The sequence below is a fragment of the Octodon degus genome, unplaced genomic scaffold (genome assembly GCF_000260255.1).
Source record: "Octodon degus isolate 3935 unplaced genomic scaffold, OctDeg1.0 scaffold00004, whole genome shotgun sequence".
In the NCBI taxonomy this organism is placed as follows: domain Eukaryota; kingdom Metazoa; phylum Chordata; class Mammalia; order Rodentia; family Octodontidae; genus Octodon; species Octodon degus.
In genome coordinates this window covers 29,466,199-29,481,594 of record NW_004524580.1, presented here as the reverse complement: position 1 = coordinate 29,481,594, position 15,396 = coordinate 29,466,199, and the positions used below count along the sequence as shown (strand labels likewise).

At 43.5% G+C, this 15,396-nt stretch overlaps 1 protein-coding gene and 1 pseudogene across 1 annotated transcript in view; both read right to left on the bottom strand.

Annotated features, from left to right (window-relative positions):
* Ano4 (anoctamin 4) overlaps nt 1-15,396 on the bottom strand; it is a 318,013-nt gene that overhangs the window by 161,595 nt on the left and 141,022 nt on the right. Inside the window, exon 4 of the mRNA XM_004623837.3 lies at nt 818-954. Within this exon, the coding sequence (XP_004623894.1) occupies nt 818-954 (137 nt within the window). The remainder of the gene's footprint in view (nt 1-817; nt 955-15,396) is intronic.
* On the bottom strand, nt 8,674-9,366 carry LOC101565413 (annotated as a pseudogene).

Here is a 15,396-nt window from a genome sequence, read left to right as displayed (position 1 = left end):
TATAAATAAGGGGATGAGAGTAGTTGCTCTCTGAGCCCCTTTCAGTGTCCCTTAACCGTGACACATCATGGCACTCCAAGTGCCTCTGTGCAGGAACTTTTTCTCAAGAAATAATAGACATGGGTGGCATTGTAGAGTGTTTTGGGGAGAGGTCTGTGAAGCTTGGTGGAAGTTAACAATGTTTCCTGCTTAAAGCTGTCACTCTTCCAATGTCCAATTAGCCCTGGAATCACAAAAACACGAAACATCTGAATTTCTCAGGCCCTGTGTGCCTGTCACCTTTGCCTAGTGCAAGGCAGATGTTAGACTCCTCCATGTGGAGCTTCTCTTCCGGAAATGACACCGGAACATGTGGGCCTACTGACAACCACAGTGAAGTTCCAGATTGCAGGGGCTTCAGCCAGCACAACTTCTGGAAGGTGGTCCATTTTTTACCACTATTCTTTGTGATGGGGAATTTCTACAAGGCATTGTATCCTTATAAAGCTTGTGTTTTACTCCTTAACAGCACCCAGAATATAGGCCTTAAATTCACGTGCATTTCTAAGAATCTCCCCTTGCATGATTGCAATGTCTGTAGGGATAAGAAGGCAACACGCCATCCCTCCATCCATCCTGGATTTGAATAGATATTTGAATCCCTGAGAAGTGCTAAAGCTACAGGAGATATTGGAGTATATTTTATATTAAACCTATTTCCCATTTCCCAGGAGTCTACAGTTTGATGAGATTCTGACTTTAAAAGCCTGTTACAACCCTCATCATGTGTTTCGAGCTGAATCAAGAATTCTCTTTTTGAGAGCTCACACACTCTTACCTCTCCACCTGCTTCTAATCTGCTGGCGTCATCTGAAGTACTGGTCAGGTTTCCTGGGTGAAGGAGGGAGTCGTCATCTTTGCAAGGACTATTGACAGCTTCTAATTCATCAAAAAGAATATTGACGTCCTTGGCCACTGGAATCAAATAAGTACATTGAAAAAAGGTTAAGAATTGGAGATCTTGAAATCAACAGTAGAAGAGAAGACATTTCCCTTGGGTTTGGTGTGTCCTCAAAGTTTCAAGCTGAATGTCCTTAAAACTGTCATTAGCAGCTCAATAACACTCCGAGTGACAGGGATTTCATTTCCTAAGAGAAAAGATGCCAGACACAAGACTCATTTGACCCAGCAGTGACAGTGCATTCATTAGGGAAGATTAACGACCCTGTGAAGCAATGTACAGGACCTCCACGATATAATTTATTTTCCACAATAACAGATACGTTTATTGAACTTTCCTTCACATCCAATACTTTCTTTTAAGACTTTTAAGAACTTATTTTCTGGTTTGGAGATGACTGAGTTTGTTTTGTTCTAATGAACTTTATTCTTTCATTTAAGGGCTGTAATGTGCTACAAAACAATTGCATGGCTTTGTCATTTTTTTCTTCCTTTGTTATCCAAAGATAGGAAACCTAATACAACATTGAAATGCACACTTAGGCTTCCCGCCTGCCTTCTTCCTCCACTGACGAACTGGAGCAGCAGAGGGAGGCATTCGAGGGCTCCCCCCAAGGCTGCTGATGTCAGACTTTGGACGATATATGAAGGGCTGCAAATCAGACTTCTAGATACAGATTACCATGCCAAAATGCAGAGCCTTGCCAACTTCAGCACCAGGGGCCGGGGAGATGGCTCAGTAGAATAAGTGCTTCCCTGGCAAGTGCAAGGGCCTGAGTTCCATCCCTAGTTTCATAAAAAACAAAACAAACAAACAAAAAAAAAACTTCAGCACCAGTGGAGGAGAGGAGGTGATGCCTCTAGCCCAATCAGGGGGCAGTCCTGTAGGTCACTTTTTCTTCTGATGCCTCAGACATGGCCATAGATTTACACACTGCCAAAACCTGGTACACAAAAACAGTTCCCGGGAGACTGGGCCCCTTTTTACCAAAGCACACAATATTTTTTCTTTCATTCAAAAACATGTTAGAGATGTGCACATCGTGTCAGGCGCAGAGTCCTGTGACAGTCACACCCTGGTGGATGAAATTGATGTGGCTCTCTGCCTTTCTGGCTGGATGTCAACAAACCAAAGAGATTGAACTGAGAATGTTCTCCAGGGAAGAGCGGAGCTTGGATAGAGGGATGATGTCCTTAGGTGAGGTGATCAGGTTCTACTTTTAGGAAAATCATTGAAATTTATTATTATTTTTTTTTACAAAAATCTGTAAAATAAAGTATACAGGTACAAGAATAAAGTGGAGAAATACTTGATTTCTTACTGAGATAAACTGAGTCACCACCCCCTTCCCAAACGTAATCTAATGCCTGGAATCTTGGATCTGTGTTCATTAGGGTCTTTACACACAGCCGGGTGCTGGGCCTCTCCTCTCTCTGTGTTCGGTCTTCAGGGACAGGGACGGGGAAGTGCAAGACATCCAGGGGTTGAGAGGTGTCCAGCTCAAGGACGGCTTCCGGACCACTCAGTGTGATGAAGCCCCCCATTATTCTCTGCTCACTATTAATTTCCTTCCCAGCACCTAACACAATCTGTGATTCTTCTTTATTCACTTGTTTACTTGTTTATTTGCTGTTAGCCTTTTTCAAGTGCAGGTTCTGTAGGGGAGAGATCTTATCTTTCTTAGCTACAGAGGTCAGGGCCCAGAGGGAGCCCTCAACACATTCAGGGCATTTGCATGGCCGAATGCCGGCTGCAAGATGGCCACAGCCCGGTGGTAACTGAGGGCCCTTCTGCTCCGAGCCTGCACTGTCCCAGGACTCTGCATGTACATTTTTCCTGACCTAATTCCTATGCACAAGTGAGGACGCTGTAGTTTCTAGCAGACAGAGATCAAACCTCAGTGGGTGCGATGCGACCTGCGTAGGATAAACACAGCGCTGAGCAATGGCGGTGGCCTGTGAGCCACCCCAAAGCCTGTCACCCGGCCACGGGGATGCGTGCTGCTGTTCCCTCACTGGCGAGATGGAGCTAGAAGAGTGATCACTCAGAGCAGCTGCTATACCTTGAATTGAAACATCCCCCAAAGGCCTGGCGGTGAAAGGCTAAGGCCCCTTGTGGAAGTGGCGGAGACCTGAGGCACTGAGGCCTTCCGCTCTCGGGAGCATGTCCTTGAGGAGACCCTGGACCTTCTCTTCTTTTTCTCCTGCCAGCCACGAAAGAAGCAGTTCTGCTTTGCCATGAGCTCTCTATCATAATATGCTGCCTGCCTGCCTGCCGGGAACCAGATAAAATGGGGCCGGCCCTCCAAATCGTGAACCAAAAGAAGACTTTTCTCTTGATAAATCAAGTGTGTATTTGTGCAGTAACGGAAAGCAGACTAACATGGTAGCCAAGATCAAACGTGGTAATGGATGCATTTCTAGGGGGCTGACACTGAGGGGCCACAAGGAATGTCGGTGGGTTGACTCTAGACTCTTGGACTTTTACAGTTAGCACGGTATGCTTTTCAGTACAAGAAGATAAAGAGACACTTTACAAGGTGCAGTGGTTGTTTTGGAGAATGGATTGGGATGGTCTGAGGTACGGGGGGAAGCTAAAGAAGACTCTGGGGTTCATGCTCAGATGATGGCAAGGACAGACTTTCTCTTCACAGCCATCTGTGTAAGCCATAAGAATTGCCCTCTTCTTGTGCAAAGGGTAGGAAATGGCTGGTCATCTTCTGCTGCGTTACTTTCTGAGTGGGGACAATCCATTCAGTAAAGTTCTCTACAACTGGTTCTTTGCTGGGGCCGGTTTTGTCTCCCAGGTAACGTGTGTTGGAGTTTGGAGACTTTTTGAATTGTTTCTGTGGAGACCAGCGTGGGGCCTGTGCCAGGGGCAGAGGCTAGGGCAGCTGCTTCATACCCCACGCTTCGCAGGACACCCTCACAATGAAGACTCACCCAAAGGTCAGTACAGGAAGCCTCTCTTGTTCCTGGTTTTGCCTCCCGCCATTTTCAATTATCTATCATCAACCACAACCCAAAAACATTAAATGAGAAAGTACAGAAATGAACAACTCTTAAGTTTCATAGCGTGGCTGTTCTTTTTTTTTTTTTTTGTATTTTAGGGAAGGGTCTACAGGGTGTTCAGGGCCGCACTACTAGATCAGACTCGTAGTGATCCGCCTGTTTACAGCCTCCCAGGAGCTGGGATTACAGGTACCTGTCATCAGGCCCAGTCTCAATTGCTGTCTCAGGGCAACCTGGGGGTGGGTCCGGCACGGCAGGCCACAGTGGGTGTTCGGAGCGGTGTGGTGGAACCTCGTGCCAGGGGTTTCCCTATTGTTCTGGAAATGCAGCAACCTTTTGTCCAGGGTAGCCCGCCCTGTATGTGCCCCGCCTGTCAGTCACTTGGCGTCTGCCTCAGTCGTCAGCATAGCGCCTCGGGCTTTGTGCCGTCCTGCTTCCAGAGGTCTGCCGGGACTCTCGGTCTGTCTCCCAGGTGGAGAATGCAGGACTAATGTAATGGGAGGGTTGGGAAGTGCCAGTCCACAGCAAAAGCCCCTCAACAGATCCTAGAGACGGTAGCCAATGGGAAAGAGGGAGCAGCCCACGTTTGTTTTGCTGCCCATCAGAACTACTTTCTGGGAGTCCTTTGAGAGTACAGTCCCCAGAGTCCTCAGGGAAGTCAGGGCATCATGATGAGCTGTGTTTTTAGAGAACAAAGGATATTAAGGGACCCTTATGTATCAGCCTCTCAATGGTTTCCACAGAGATTAAAAATCGTGAGTGGTTACAGAACATTCAGGAAACCATGTAGTCAGTAAGAACATTGTAAAACATGTCTTCTGGTACCGTTAGCTTTCCATACAAAGTGGATTTTAGGAGCAAAGTATAATATCCTGTGATGAAAACCTACATCTTTTCCTTAGGGATTAAATAATCTATTTATTTAATTAGCATTTATTTATACCAGTCTGTCAGGCTGGTACCTGGGACTCAAGCCCTGGACATAGCAAACCTGTCCCTGGCGCTCAAAACACTCAGTGTCCAGCTGAGGTGGGAGCAGGACCTCTCTACTCAGGGCATAGACACCAGAAGGTTGTGGCAGGTCATCTATTAATGGATTCCACCACATCCCATAGACTTTTTGCTCAGACACAAAAGTGTTCGATAATTATCTGCCTGCTATTAGGCTCATTAAATGAGAAAGAGAGCTAAAAGCTCTGAGGAGTCAATTCAGAATAACAAGAGGGCATGTCTGAAACCCCTGCTCTCTGAGAGGCTGAGGCAGGCAGGAGGCTCACAATTTCAAGCCCAGTCTGAGCAATGCTGCAACTTACTTATCTTCAAATTAAAAAAAAAATAAATTAATTAAAAGGACTGGGGATGTAACTCAATTTTCAGTACAAAAATCAATCCAAAACAAAATAGAATAGAGAGAGAGGGAGAAGGAGAGAGACAGAGAGCACGAACACCATGCAATCCTGGTAGGTGTCTGCGATGCCCTCAGAGCCAGGACGGCCCCGGGAGCCCATGCGGAGCACAGGCGGGTGAATGCCGGTGGACACCACGTGTGTGGAGGCAAGGGAGCACCCACGTGACCTGCAGGAATTAGGAGCTCGGCCTCTCAGAGGCTTGGGAACAGAACAGCTGGAACTCACATGTGACAACTGAGCAAGGGTCAGGGACCTCGAGTTGCCATGGAGACCCTGGGTCAGCTAGGGAGTGTGAAGAAAGCACTACACTCAGCACAGCAGGGAGAGTTTTTGAGGACCTTTCCAAGCCATCCAGGCTGTGGCCAGAACAGAGCCAGGGGTGGGCGGAGCCTGATGCTCCCGAAGGGCTGCGAGGGAGGGCGAGTTCACCTCGCTCACCCTGGAACTACTCGCTGAACAGCCACAGCTATGCCAACCACTCTCCAGGGAAAATCCTTTGGGGGGTTCATTACTGTTCATTCCTCAGGGACAAGTGATCACAAATGCACTGCAAGGACTCTAATAGATTATCTAATTAATTAGGAATTGTTTCCTGCCATTTGTCCTAGAGCAGGAGTTTTTAGGCACCACGAAGCAGAGGCAAGCGGAAAGCCTTCTACTTCTGGACAAGACTGTGGAACTGGGGAGGCAGTGCTCTCGTGGCGATGGGAAAAATAAACAGAATGTGTTTTAGAAACAGTCGAAAAGAAAGTAGGAAACAATGCCAAAAATCACAGAGTGTGACTCAGGGTTCTTTTCTTTAATTCTCCCTTATTTTCCAAATGTACCAGGCGAATCCCACCTTGGCGCAGGGTTAGAGTAGAGGGTGCACCGACCTCAGCATTTCCTGATGCAGATAAAATAAGGTGGAATTATAGGTCACTGAAGAGGACACCGTGAGCTCTGCAGCATAATTCAGGTATCTATATTTGCTCTCGAGAGCCCGCTTCATTATACTGTTTTTGTCCCAAGTTCCAAATTATTACGTCGGACACTCAGAATTCTGAAAGCATCATGTACTGACCTCAAAGCATCACCAGGAAACACAGAAGAAGAGGCCCTCATGAATAATTCAGAATGCAGATAAAAGGATAAAGGAGTGCTTCTGCCTTGATTTGCACTCTATTGGATGGTTCTCTAACAGCTCCATCTTGGCGTCTACGCTAAGTTCTCCTCAGGAGAGGGCCTAATTGACACAGGGCAAACACGAGATACCCCCTGTGCATTTTTGCACTAAACAATAGCGAGTTGTCAGATGATATCAATTGTTATTTTTCCTTTTTTAATCACCTCAGGGGTATTGCCTTAAAGCGTTTGTTTCTCCTTAAATATGAAGTGGAAAGCAAGGCAGAGGCAAGGGACTGAGGACTGTCTAAGTCATTTTCTCATTACCTTTTAGAACAACCTATGAGACAGCTACATGAAGAGAAAGCCAGGTTCATCGAGGCTAAGTAAGGCCATGCAGAAAGGGACACAGATGAATTCCAACCCAGTTGTGACTCCTCAATCCAGGCTATTTCCAGCAGGCTCCCTGCTTCTGTGCAAAGCAGTCCTGACATCGTGTTTGGCTTTCTAGAACAGGAAGTCAGTTAGGTGCTAGGCAATTATCTTGTCATCGTTTTCACACTGATCTAACTAAAGCTAGACTTTCCAGCTGTAGCCCAACAGGCTTGCCACCTTTTAAAATTCAGCAGATCAAACTCAATGTTTTTAGGAATTCAGAGAAATACACAGAGACAGCAAGCTCTGAACAGCACCTTGGGCTGGGATTTTAGGAGCTAAAAACCATTTAGCATTTATATGACAGCAGCAATGCTGGGAGTCTGCAGATGTTCATAACTCTTCTAACGCATGAGACAATATTCTGAAGGCTGGTTACAACGAGGAATAAAGTAGGACCTAATTTAAAGAAATTTGGGCCAGCAACATAGCTCAGCAGACCAAGTGCCTGCTTAGGCAAGCTCAGGGACCAGGGTTTGATTCCTGGCACCACATGCCTCACCAGCCCTGCCCCTGGGAATGCTGAGCCGGCCACTGAGATGGGGCGTGGTGGTGCACCCCCGTAATCCCAGCACTGGGAAGGCTGAAAACAGGAGGATCACTAGAGTCCAAGCTGTGTAGGAAGACCTTGTACCAAATACATCAAAATAATAATAATAATAATAATAATTTAAAGAAACTCAAATAGAGTAATTGGGAAGGACATCAGTGCTTTCTTAACTGATTTTATTCCTTCCCAATAAAACTAGCAGTTGTCAAAATGTGTCCCCTGAACTCCAAGATCCTTGGAGGAGTATTATGGGCATGCAAATAGGCAAAGAATACAGTCAGCTAGGAAAGCTCTTCTTATACTAAGAAGTTATAGTTTTCTCTTTTTGAACCAAGGTTGTATGTTGAAATATATTTGCAGGAAGAAAAACTCTACTGCTTTGAAGCAAGTATAGAAGAAGCATATGCTACTGGGTTTGGGCAACAAATAGTTATGTCAACATCTCCCTAAAGGAAGACCTACAATTTAAATTATTGTAGACATGAATAGTAGGCATCTTCCCTCTGCCATGGAATATTTTTGTTATGGTTAATACCCTTTTTTACATAAAAATCCAACTTTATTGAACATAGGAATAATGGACTTTCAAATGAATTATTTTTACTTTATGGTTATTAAAGTTATCCAACTTACTAACTGGAATTACATGAAGATGCTTGTCTATTACTTCACTTCTATATTCATACACAAATATATTTAAATCTAGATGGAAACATTTGTGGCTGGATCAGTGCATGGTGGTCCCTGCTCTTTGCCCTGCTCAAGTTGGCAGTAGGGGACCATCCACTCTACAGTAAATCTGAAGCACAAGCACACATTTAAATTTTATATAAAATTTTTTTTTTACTCTTATTCTTACATTAGTGGGAGCTGACAGCTGTAATTTATAGGCAAGCATATACTTCTGTTTTCTATCTCCTAGATGAACAAAAATATACACAATGTATCATTTTCCTTAGGTAAGACTTGCTTTTTATATTTCAATGAGACTACCATGTAACCCTTACATAAACAAAATGACCAGGATCCTAATGAAACCATATTTGGAGGAAGTGCTTAACATGCATCTTAAACAAATCCTCTAGTAAGAAATGGAGAATTCACTGCCTTTAGTTTGAAGGCTTTGTAGCTTTCTGTCAAATTTCTATGTGCAGATCACCAACATTCCCTTATTGGAAAAACCAGAAATTTCTGAATCATAGTTTTCAAAAGGGCTTTAAAGTCTTAAAATTCTGAACCTCCTTTGGCTTGCTTCTCTCTTGATTCCACCCAAGCTTTGTTAATGGTTCGCTTCATATCGTCATCTCCATCTTCATAAATCTTCTTTAAAACATTCATTAATCCCTTGCTAGGATCTGTCTCGGCATCGTAGGATGGCTTTTCTTTTTCTTTGCACTCTTTCTCAACCTGAGTTAAGTATTCCCACCGAGTGTTCTCTGCTTTCTTTCTACACAAGATAACAATTGTATCATTCTTGACTGTTTTTGAACTGCCTTCCACTGAGATGGGCTTCAAGAGGTTGTTCACAATCATAGAGTCATTCTTCCCATTTAGATTCTTTACCAAAACATCAAATGTCCTCTCTGTGAAATGCTCATGCACACTCTCAGCAGGAACCTGATGAACTCCAGCTAAGGTCATGTAGATTTTCACAAACTTATCTGACTGATCCCATCCGTAATTACTGATCTTCACTGTGTATCCTGTTGTGATGGGAGCAACCACAGCGGCTGGTTTTTCATTGTCAAGAAGTTCTGGTTTCTTCTGTGATTTTTGTTGCATCTTATTCTTCATTTCTGTTTCAATCTTGGATTTGTCAACTGTCAGGGTATCACGTACTCTCTTCCTAGTACCCTTTTCCAGTAATGCCTTTACCTCTTCTAGACCATTCTGTAACTCCTCCAGAGCCGAAGCCATGGTCGGGCGGGTTGGACTTAAAGCCCGAGCTGCAGGCGAGCACTCAATAACAGGAACCACAATAGTCCCCACAGGCGTGGACCTCACCAGCTCTATCCGCGGGCCAGCCACTGTGTGAGCGCCCAAACCGCGTCCCGCCCCCTGCACACCTGTTATGGTTAATATCTAAAACATCTCCTCAACAGTTTCATGGGATCAGAGATTGGCAAGGTGATGGGATCTCAAGGGCTCTAATTTCATCTGTGGACAAATCAATTAGTGAGATTATAATTTGATACCATTATTGGGAGGTAATGGAGATGTAGGACTGGAACCCAGTTGAAGGAAGTGGTCATAGGACGCTGAGGCCTACACTGTACCTGGCCTCTTCTTCTCTGGCTCTTCGCTTCTGCCTTTTGGCTGCCACGGGGTGAGCAGATTTCCTCCCCAGTGTCCTTCTGGCATGATGCTTCTAAGTTGGTGCCAGAGGACCATGGACTGAACCCTGCGAACCACAAGCCAAAACTATTTTTCTTCCTCTAAAGTGTTTACCTCAGGTATTTTGTCCTGGCAACAAAAGCTAACTAATACACACTGAAACTTTTAAAAAATGTCTTTGTAGACAAATAACAAAATCACAGGATTTAAAAAAAAAACATAGGATTTTAAAAGATGTGCAGCCATTAACAACACTCCACTGGGGGCCGAGGAGATGATTCAGGAGAATAAGGCCTGAGTTCAATCCCCAGTTCCACCAAAAAACAAAACAAAACAAAACAAAACATTCCATTGTCTTGCCCTGACTTGGTGATGTCGATATCTGTGAGACAGGCCACAGCCTACATCTCAGCATGCTCTGCGCAGCACCAGGGTCACTCACGTGACCACGGCAGCATGTTTTCTGTGAAGAGCTTTTCTTTCTTTCCATTTTTTATGTATTTGGCACAGGCTCTTACTATGAAGTTCAACTTGTAGTGATCCTCCTATTTTCAGCCTCCCCAACCCTGGGATTACTGGTGCGTGCCACTATATCCAGGCTTGGTCGCTGTCTTAGTGTGCCCCAGGGGTGGGCTGGAGTGGCATGCAGGACTGGGGATTGAGCCCTGGTCCCTGCATTTGCCAAAGCAGGCGCTTAGTCAGCGGAGCTATCTCGCTGGCCCTGAAGAGCTTTTCTTGTTCCTACTTCATTCTAAAGAAAAAGCACCTTGGTTACTCCTATAACAAAGCAGAGAATGATGGCACCTCTTGCAACTGTGGGAATAACATTTAGAGAAAAGTGGTGAGCTATGTTCAAGCTTAGCTCATAAGCCATGTACTTTCTCACAGCATGCAATGAGGTCAGTGATTTTCTGCATTAAGGAGCCTCTGGGTCTACTGACCATATTTTCTCCATTTTTGGAAAGAGCACATATCTTGGCTTTAGACAGATCTAAGTTCAAATGCCATTCCTTCCTCTAGTGAGATACTGGATCAGATAAAGCTTATTCAAGCTTTAATTTCTTAATCGTTGCAATGGTCAGAGCATCTCCTGGACAGGAATGTTGTCATAAATGAAGGAACAGATGGCAGCCAAGACTTACACTGTGTTTACCATGCACGAGGGACTGTGCTAAGCACTTGTTGAATGTTTATCAAAACGATTTTGCACTTACAGATACGTGCATTAAAGCAAGAGAAATTAAGACTAAATAAAATGACACAAGTCAAAGTTCAACCACAGAGTTGTCACCGGAGTTCGCACGCTCAGTGCATGCCAGTCTCCACCCCTTTCCCTCTGCAAGGGCATGACAGTACAGGATAAAATAGGAAACCGAAGCCCGGGAAATCAGATTCAAAAGGACTCTTGGGATGCAACTAGAGAAATGAGGCAGCTCCCCATCAGAGCAGCACAGACCAGCACCAATGTAGGCAGAGCTGTGCGGCCCTGCAGCACATGAGACGGCACAGAGGGTCCAACTGTGGGGTCCAGCAGGCTGCACTATGCTTTGCCTTCTCTGGCCCATTACACAACACAGATCTGTCTTCCAAGACATGAACTTCACCCATGAAGCCTTCAATACACATCTGCCTATGCCTAGAATCATGATAGGAACAAAGGAAGGAAAGAACAGGAATAGTGAATGACAAAGGCTAGAGGGTTTGATGGTTTTTAGCTAGAGCTGGGCAAGGGCATTAATTTAAACCAGGAATTAAAAGTTGCAGTACAATCTCTGAACAGTGATTAATTAATCCAATGAAAGTTCATGCACACACCCTAAAGCTTGTTTGTGGATTATAGAGCGTAACAAGTGATTCACAGTCTCATATAAGAAGACTACATTTAAAATGCATACCCCCTGAAAGGTTCAGATTTTAAAATTTTGGTGGTTAAAAAATAGGTCTTTAAAATTTTTTTTAAATGTATTTAGTACAGGGTCTACAGGGTCTCACTACGTAGATCAGACTAATAGTGATTCTTCTGTTTATAGCCTCCTAAGTGCTGGGATTACAGTTGCGTGCCACCATGCCCAGCCTCAATTGCCATCTGAATGTACCCCAGCAGTGGCACCAGCACGGCAAGCCTGGGATCAAACCCCGGCCACTACACTCTGCCTAAGCAGGCACTTTAGTCTGCTGAGCTAACTGGCTGGCCCAAAAAAAATTTAATTGATCTATATGCATAGCAAAGTAAGCATTCAAATCTGTATATGTAGGTCTGAATCTTACTAGAAAAATTCAAGAGTTAAGAATTGACCTATGACTTTATTATCATCACATCAAATTAAACTTGCTTCCAAGTTCCCATGCTACCTACTGGCTGGGTAATAATTTAATTCCCGTCACTGCTGACATTCCTACCCTTATACCTTATAATGACACAAAGATCCCAGGATTTTTTTAAAGTGCCAAATGTTTAGCAAGACCACTCAGATCTCCATGTATACTGGCTATGGTTGCACTGTCTACCCCCAAGACTACAGTGAAATTTATTCATTTACCATCCACTTACAAATCTGTATGAAGCACCAACCCCACTCCGTGCTGTTCAGGTTATTGGAAATATGATAAAGACACAGAGAATGACATTGCCCCCTCCCAGAATCTCCATTGTTCCTGCTGGGCCCTGGGAGTCCACCCCACCTTCACACACCCCACCAGGAGCCAGGCTGCTCTGCAGGAGATTTGGAGGGACCCGATCTCAGAGCTGCTCTGCTCTCTGTTTGACTGCCGCTTAAGCACCAGCCCCTTGGAAGGTCAGCCCTGCAGAAAGCAAAAGCGAGGAGCTTCAGGCAAAAGTCTGCTCCAACAGGAGTTCAGGGATCCTGGCCACCATCTTGGGCTGGGTAGTGAAAGCCAAGAATAGAGAGGGTGGGAAAATAAGACCAAGGAGGAAAACACACACATACATAAATATTCCCTTGTTATGTTTTCACGTATAAATGTCTGTTTCCTAAGAAGCAAGCAGGGTGTCTTCATTTTGACCAGCACAAGATACTAGCTGTAAATGGTTTTATTTTTCATCAGTTGGATTTTGTATCAAAATGTTCACCACTGCTTTCAGGTGCTAGGCCTAGGACAGTGACTGGCAGGTGAGCTGGACAGACTAATGGATGGATTAGGCAATTCTTTTCTTCTTTATAAGCTTTGCCACCTAACAAGAAAACCTGCATGAGTATTGCTGGCCACTCTAAGACATTGTTGGTATAGAGGAGGTGTATTCAGGGCATATGCATTACAGGAAAAATAATGCCAATGTATTTTATAATACAGAAGCATGATAGGGCCAGCCCTATCATGTGAATTAATTCACCCTCAGTGAATTAAAGCACCTGCAAGCAGGCGCAGGGATCAGGGGGCCAGGCCTACCATGCTGGCCTCACCCCCAAGCGCGCTGAGATGGCAACTGAGATGGCGTGGTGGCACACGCTGTAATCCCAGCTCTTGGGAGGCTGTAAACAGATGGATCACTAGGAGTATGATCTAGTAGTGAGACCCTGAGCACCCTGTAGACCCTTCCCTAAACTACAAAAAAATATAAAGAAGCATGATAGCAACATCAAAATATGCAAAACTGAGAATAAAATGTTTGAAAACAAAAAAAGAGTTTACTTTTCCTAATAATTTTGTGTTTAGCAGAGCAAAGTCTGACATACAATTATCAATTGTTATCACATATTAGCCATAAAGCCTGGGAAGCTGCACTTGGCTTTTTTTCACCTTCAAAACAGAAGATACAATTATTATTATTTTTTTATTTTTTATCTTTTTTTCCATAATTTTATTGAGAAACAAATAGCAATGAGACAGTTTCAAACCAAATTGGTAGGACAGATACAATAATTAACACATTGCATACATTCTTCCTAGTGGTTAATTGCTGTACAAAATGCAGACATGATATCCTATTTACAAACACTGTTAGAACAAATCCTTCTATTCATTAAGAGAATGTAACTACATATCTATCCTAGCCATTTTGAATACACAGATACAAAATGGACATTCATCTGTATACCTTTTTTTTGTTAAGTTCCGTTATTTGAATATTATAGGTGTGTTAACTCAGCAAAATATTCTAAAAGAGACCAGTAGTCCATAATAGTATTGGGTCTTCTGCTTTACTGGCAATGTCAGAAATTGTTGACCTGAGTCCCCCACAGCTCAATATAGCAACATGGCTTTACTTCATATACTTTTTATACTTTTCTGCTAGATGGTTAAGACCAAGATAAAGCAAGACCTATGCAACAAGAGTTGTAGTTTTTGGGTCTGATAAGGTCAGTGAAATCCCCTCAGGATTTAACCTGAGATCCTGTACCTCAGATTATAGAACCTTTGTCAGTGTCAGCCATGTGGATGAGTCACAGTCATTGCTTGGCCAATGTGCTCTCTGTGAAAGCCTGAGAGAATGTTTTCTCTCCATGTGACTCTCCTTAGGCACACTCTACATCATCGATCACTTTCCTCTTTGGTTCCATAATCTCCTTGATCAGAAAATTTGGGACACTACTGAGTTACATGACATTACAGTACAAGTTCTCATATGTTCTGAGTCTTAATTGACCTTGGAAGGCTAGGGACAAAATGTTGGCTTTCCTTGCAGCCCTCCTTCTTCTCTTATTTTGGTCTGCAAACTTAGGTTGCTAACCCTACAGAAGACAAGCTTATTGTTATTACCATACAACCTAGGCTGTTACGCTTAACCTCACTATTTGTCTGAATATCAAACATCTTAGGCATAACATGGAATAGGTATTTTTCATCAAGTATTGATAAGTTGAACTTTAAGTCCCTACAGAATATGATGAAAAAACATTTAAAAATTAGAATACATTTTAAAAATAGGCATAAAGAATTATATAATTCTCATCTTTACACATAAGTCCAAAAATCTAACCATATACAATCTTGAAGCAGGACAGTCCCACAACATTCCTTTTCCTGTCTCTTGCCTTCAGTCACCACCCCCCTTTTTTTGAAAAATCATCTACCCGAGAGATAGCACAGCAGCAACTGGCATGTCATGACAAGGAGCTTGTATTCAGAAGACAAGAATGACAGGCACTCCAAGCATGAAACTACTATTACAGATTACCATTTTCAGTGCAGTTGCTTAGTTCACAGGTATCCATATATATAGTCAGGGTGAGAATTTTTCCAATTAATTGCTAGATTCAAAAATCTTCTGGAGATCCTCAGGACCATTGTATTGCCCATCTTCTACATATAACTGTATGGCTTGTCACTGTCATGTTTCCTAGCTCTTCTCTTTTCCCTCTCTTAATTAGTCCTCAAGTTTCTGCTTTCCTTTTACTTGTGTTATAACTTTCTATTTGTATTTCTTCTTTTGAGCTTTTATACTAGGGAAACTATATGATATTTACACGTGTGTCTGGTTTATTTCACTTATGAATATATCTTCAAGTGGCATCCACTTCAATAAAAAGGCTTAAAGTTTATCATTCTTTATAGCTGAGTAATTCTCCATTGTGTAAAAATACCACATCTTTTTCAACCATTCCTCAGGTGATGGGCATCTTGGTTGTTTCCAAGATTTGGCTATCACAAATT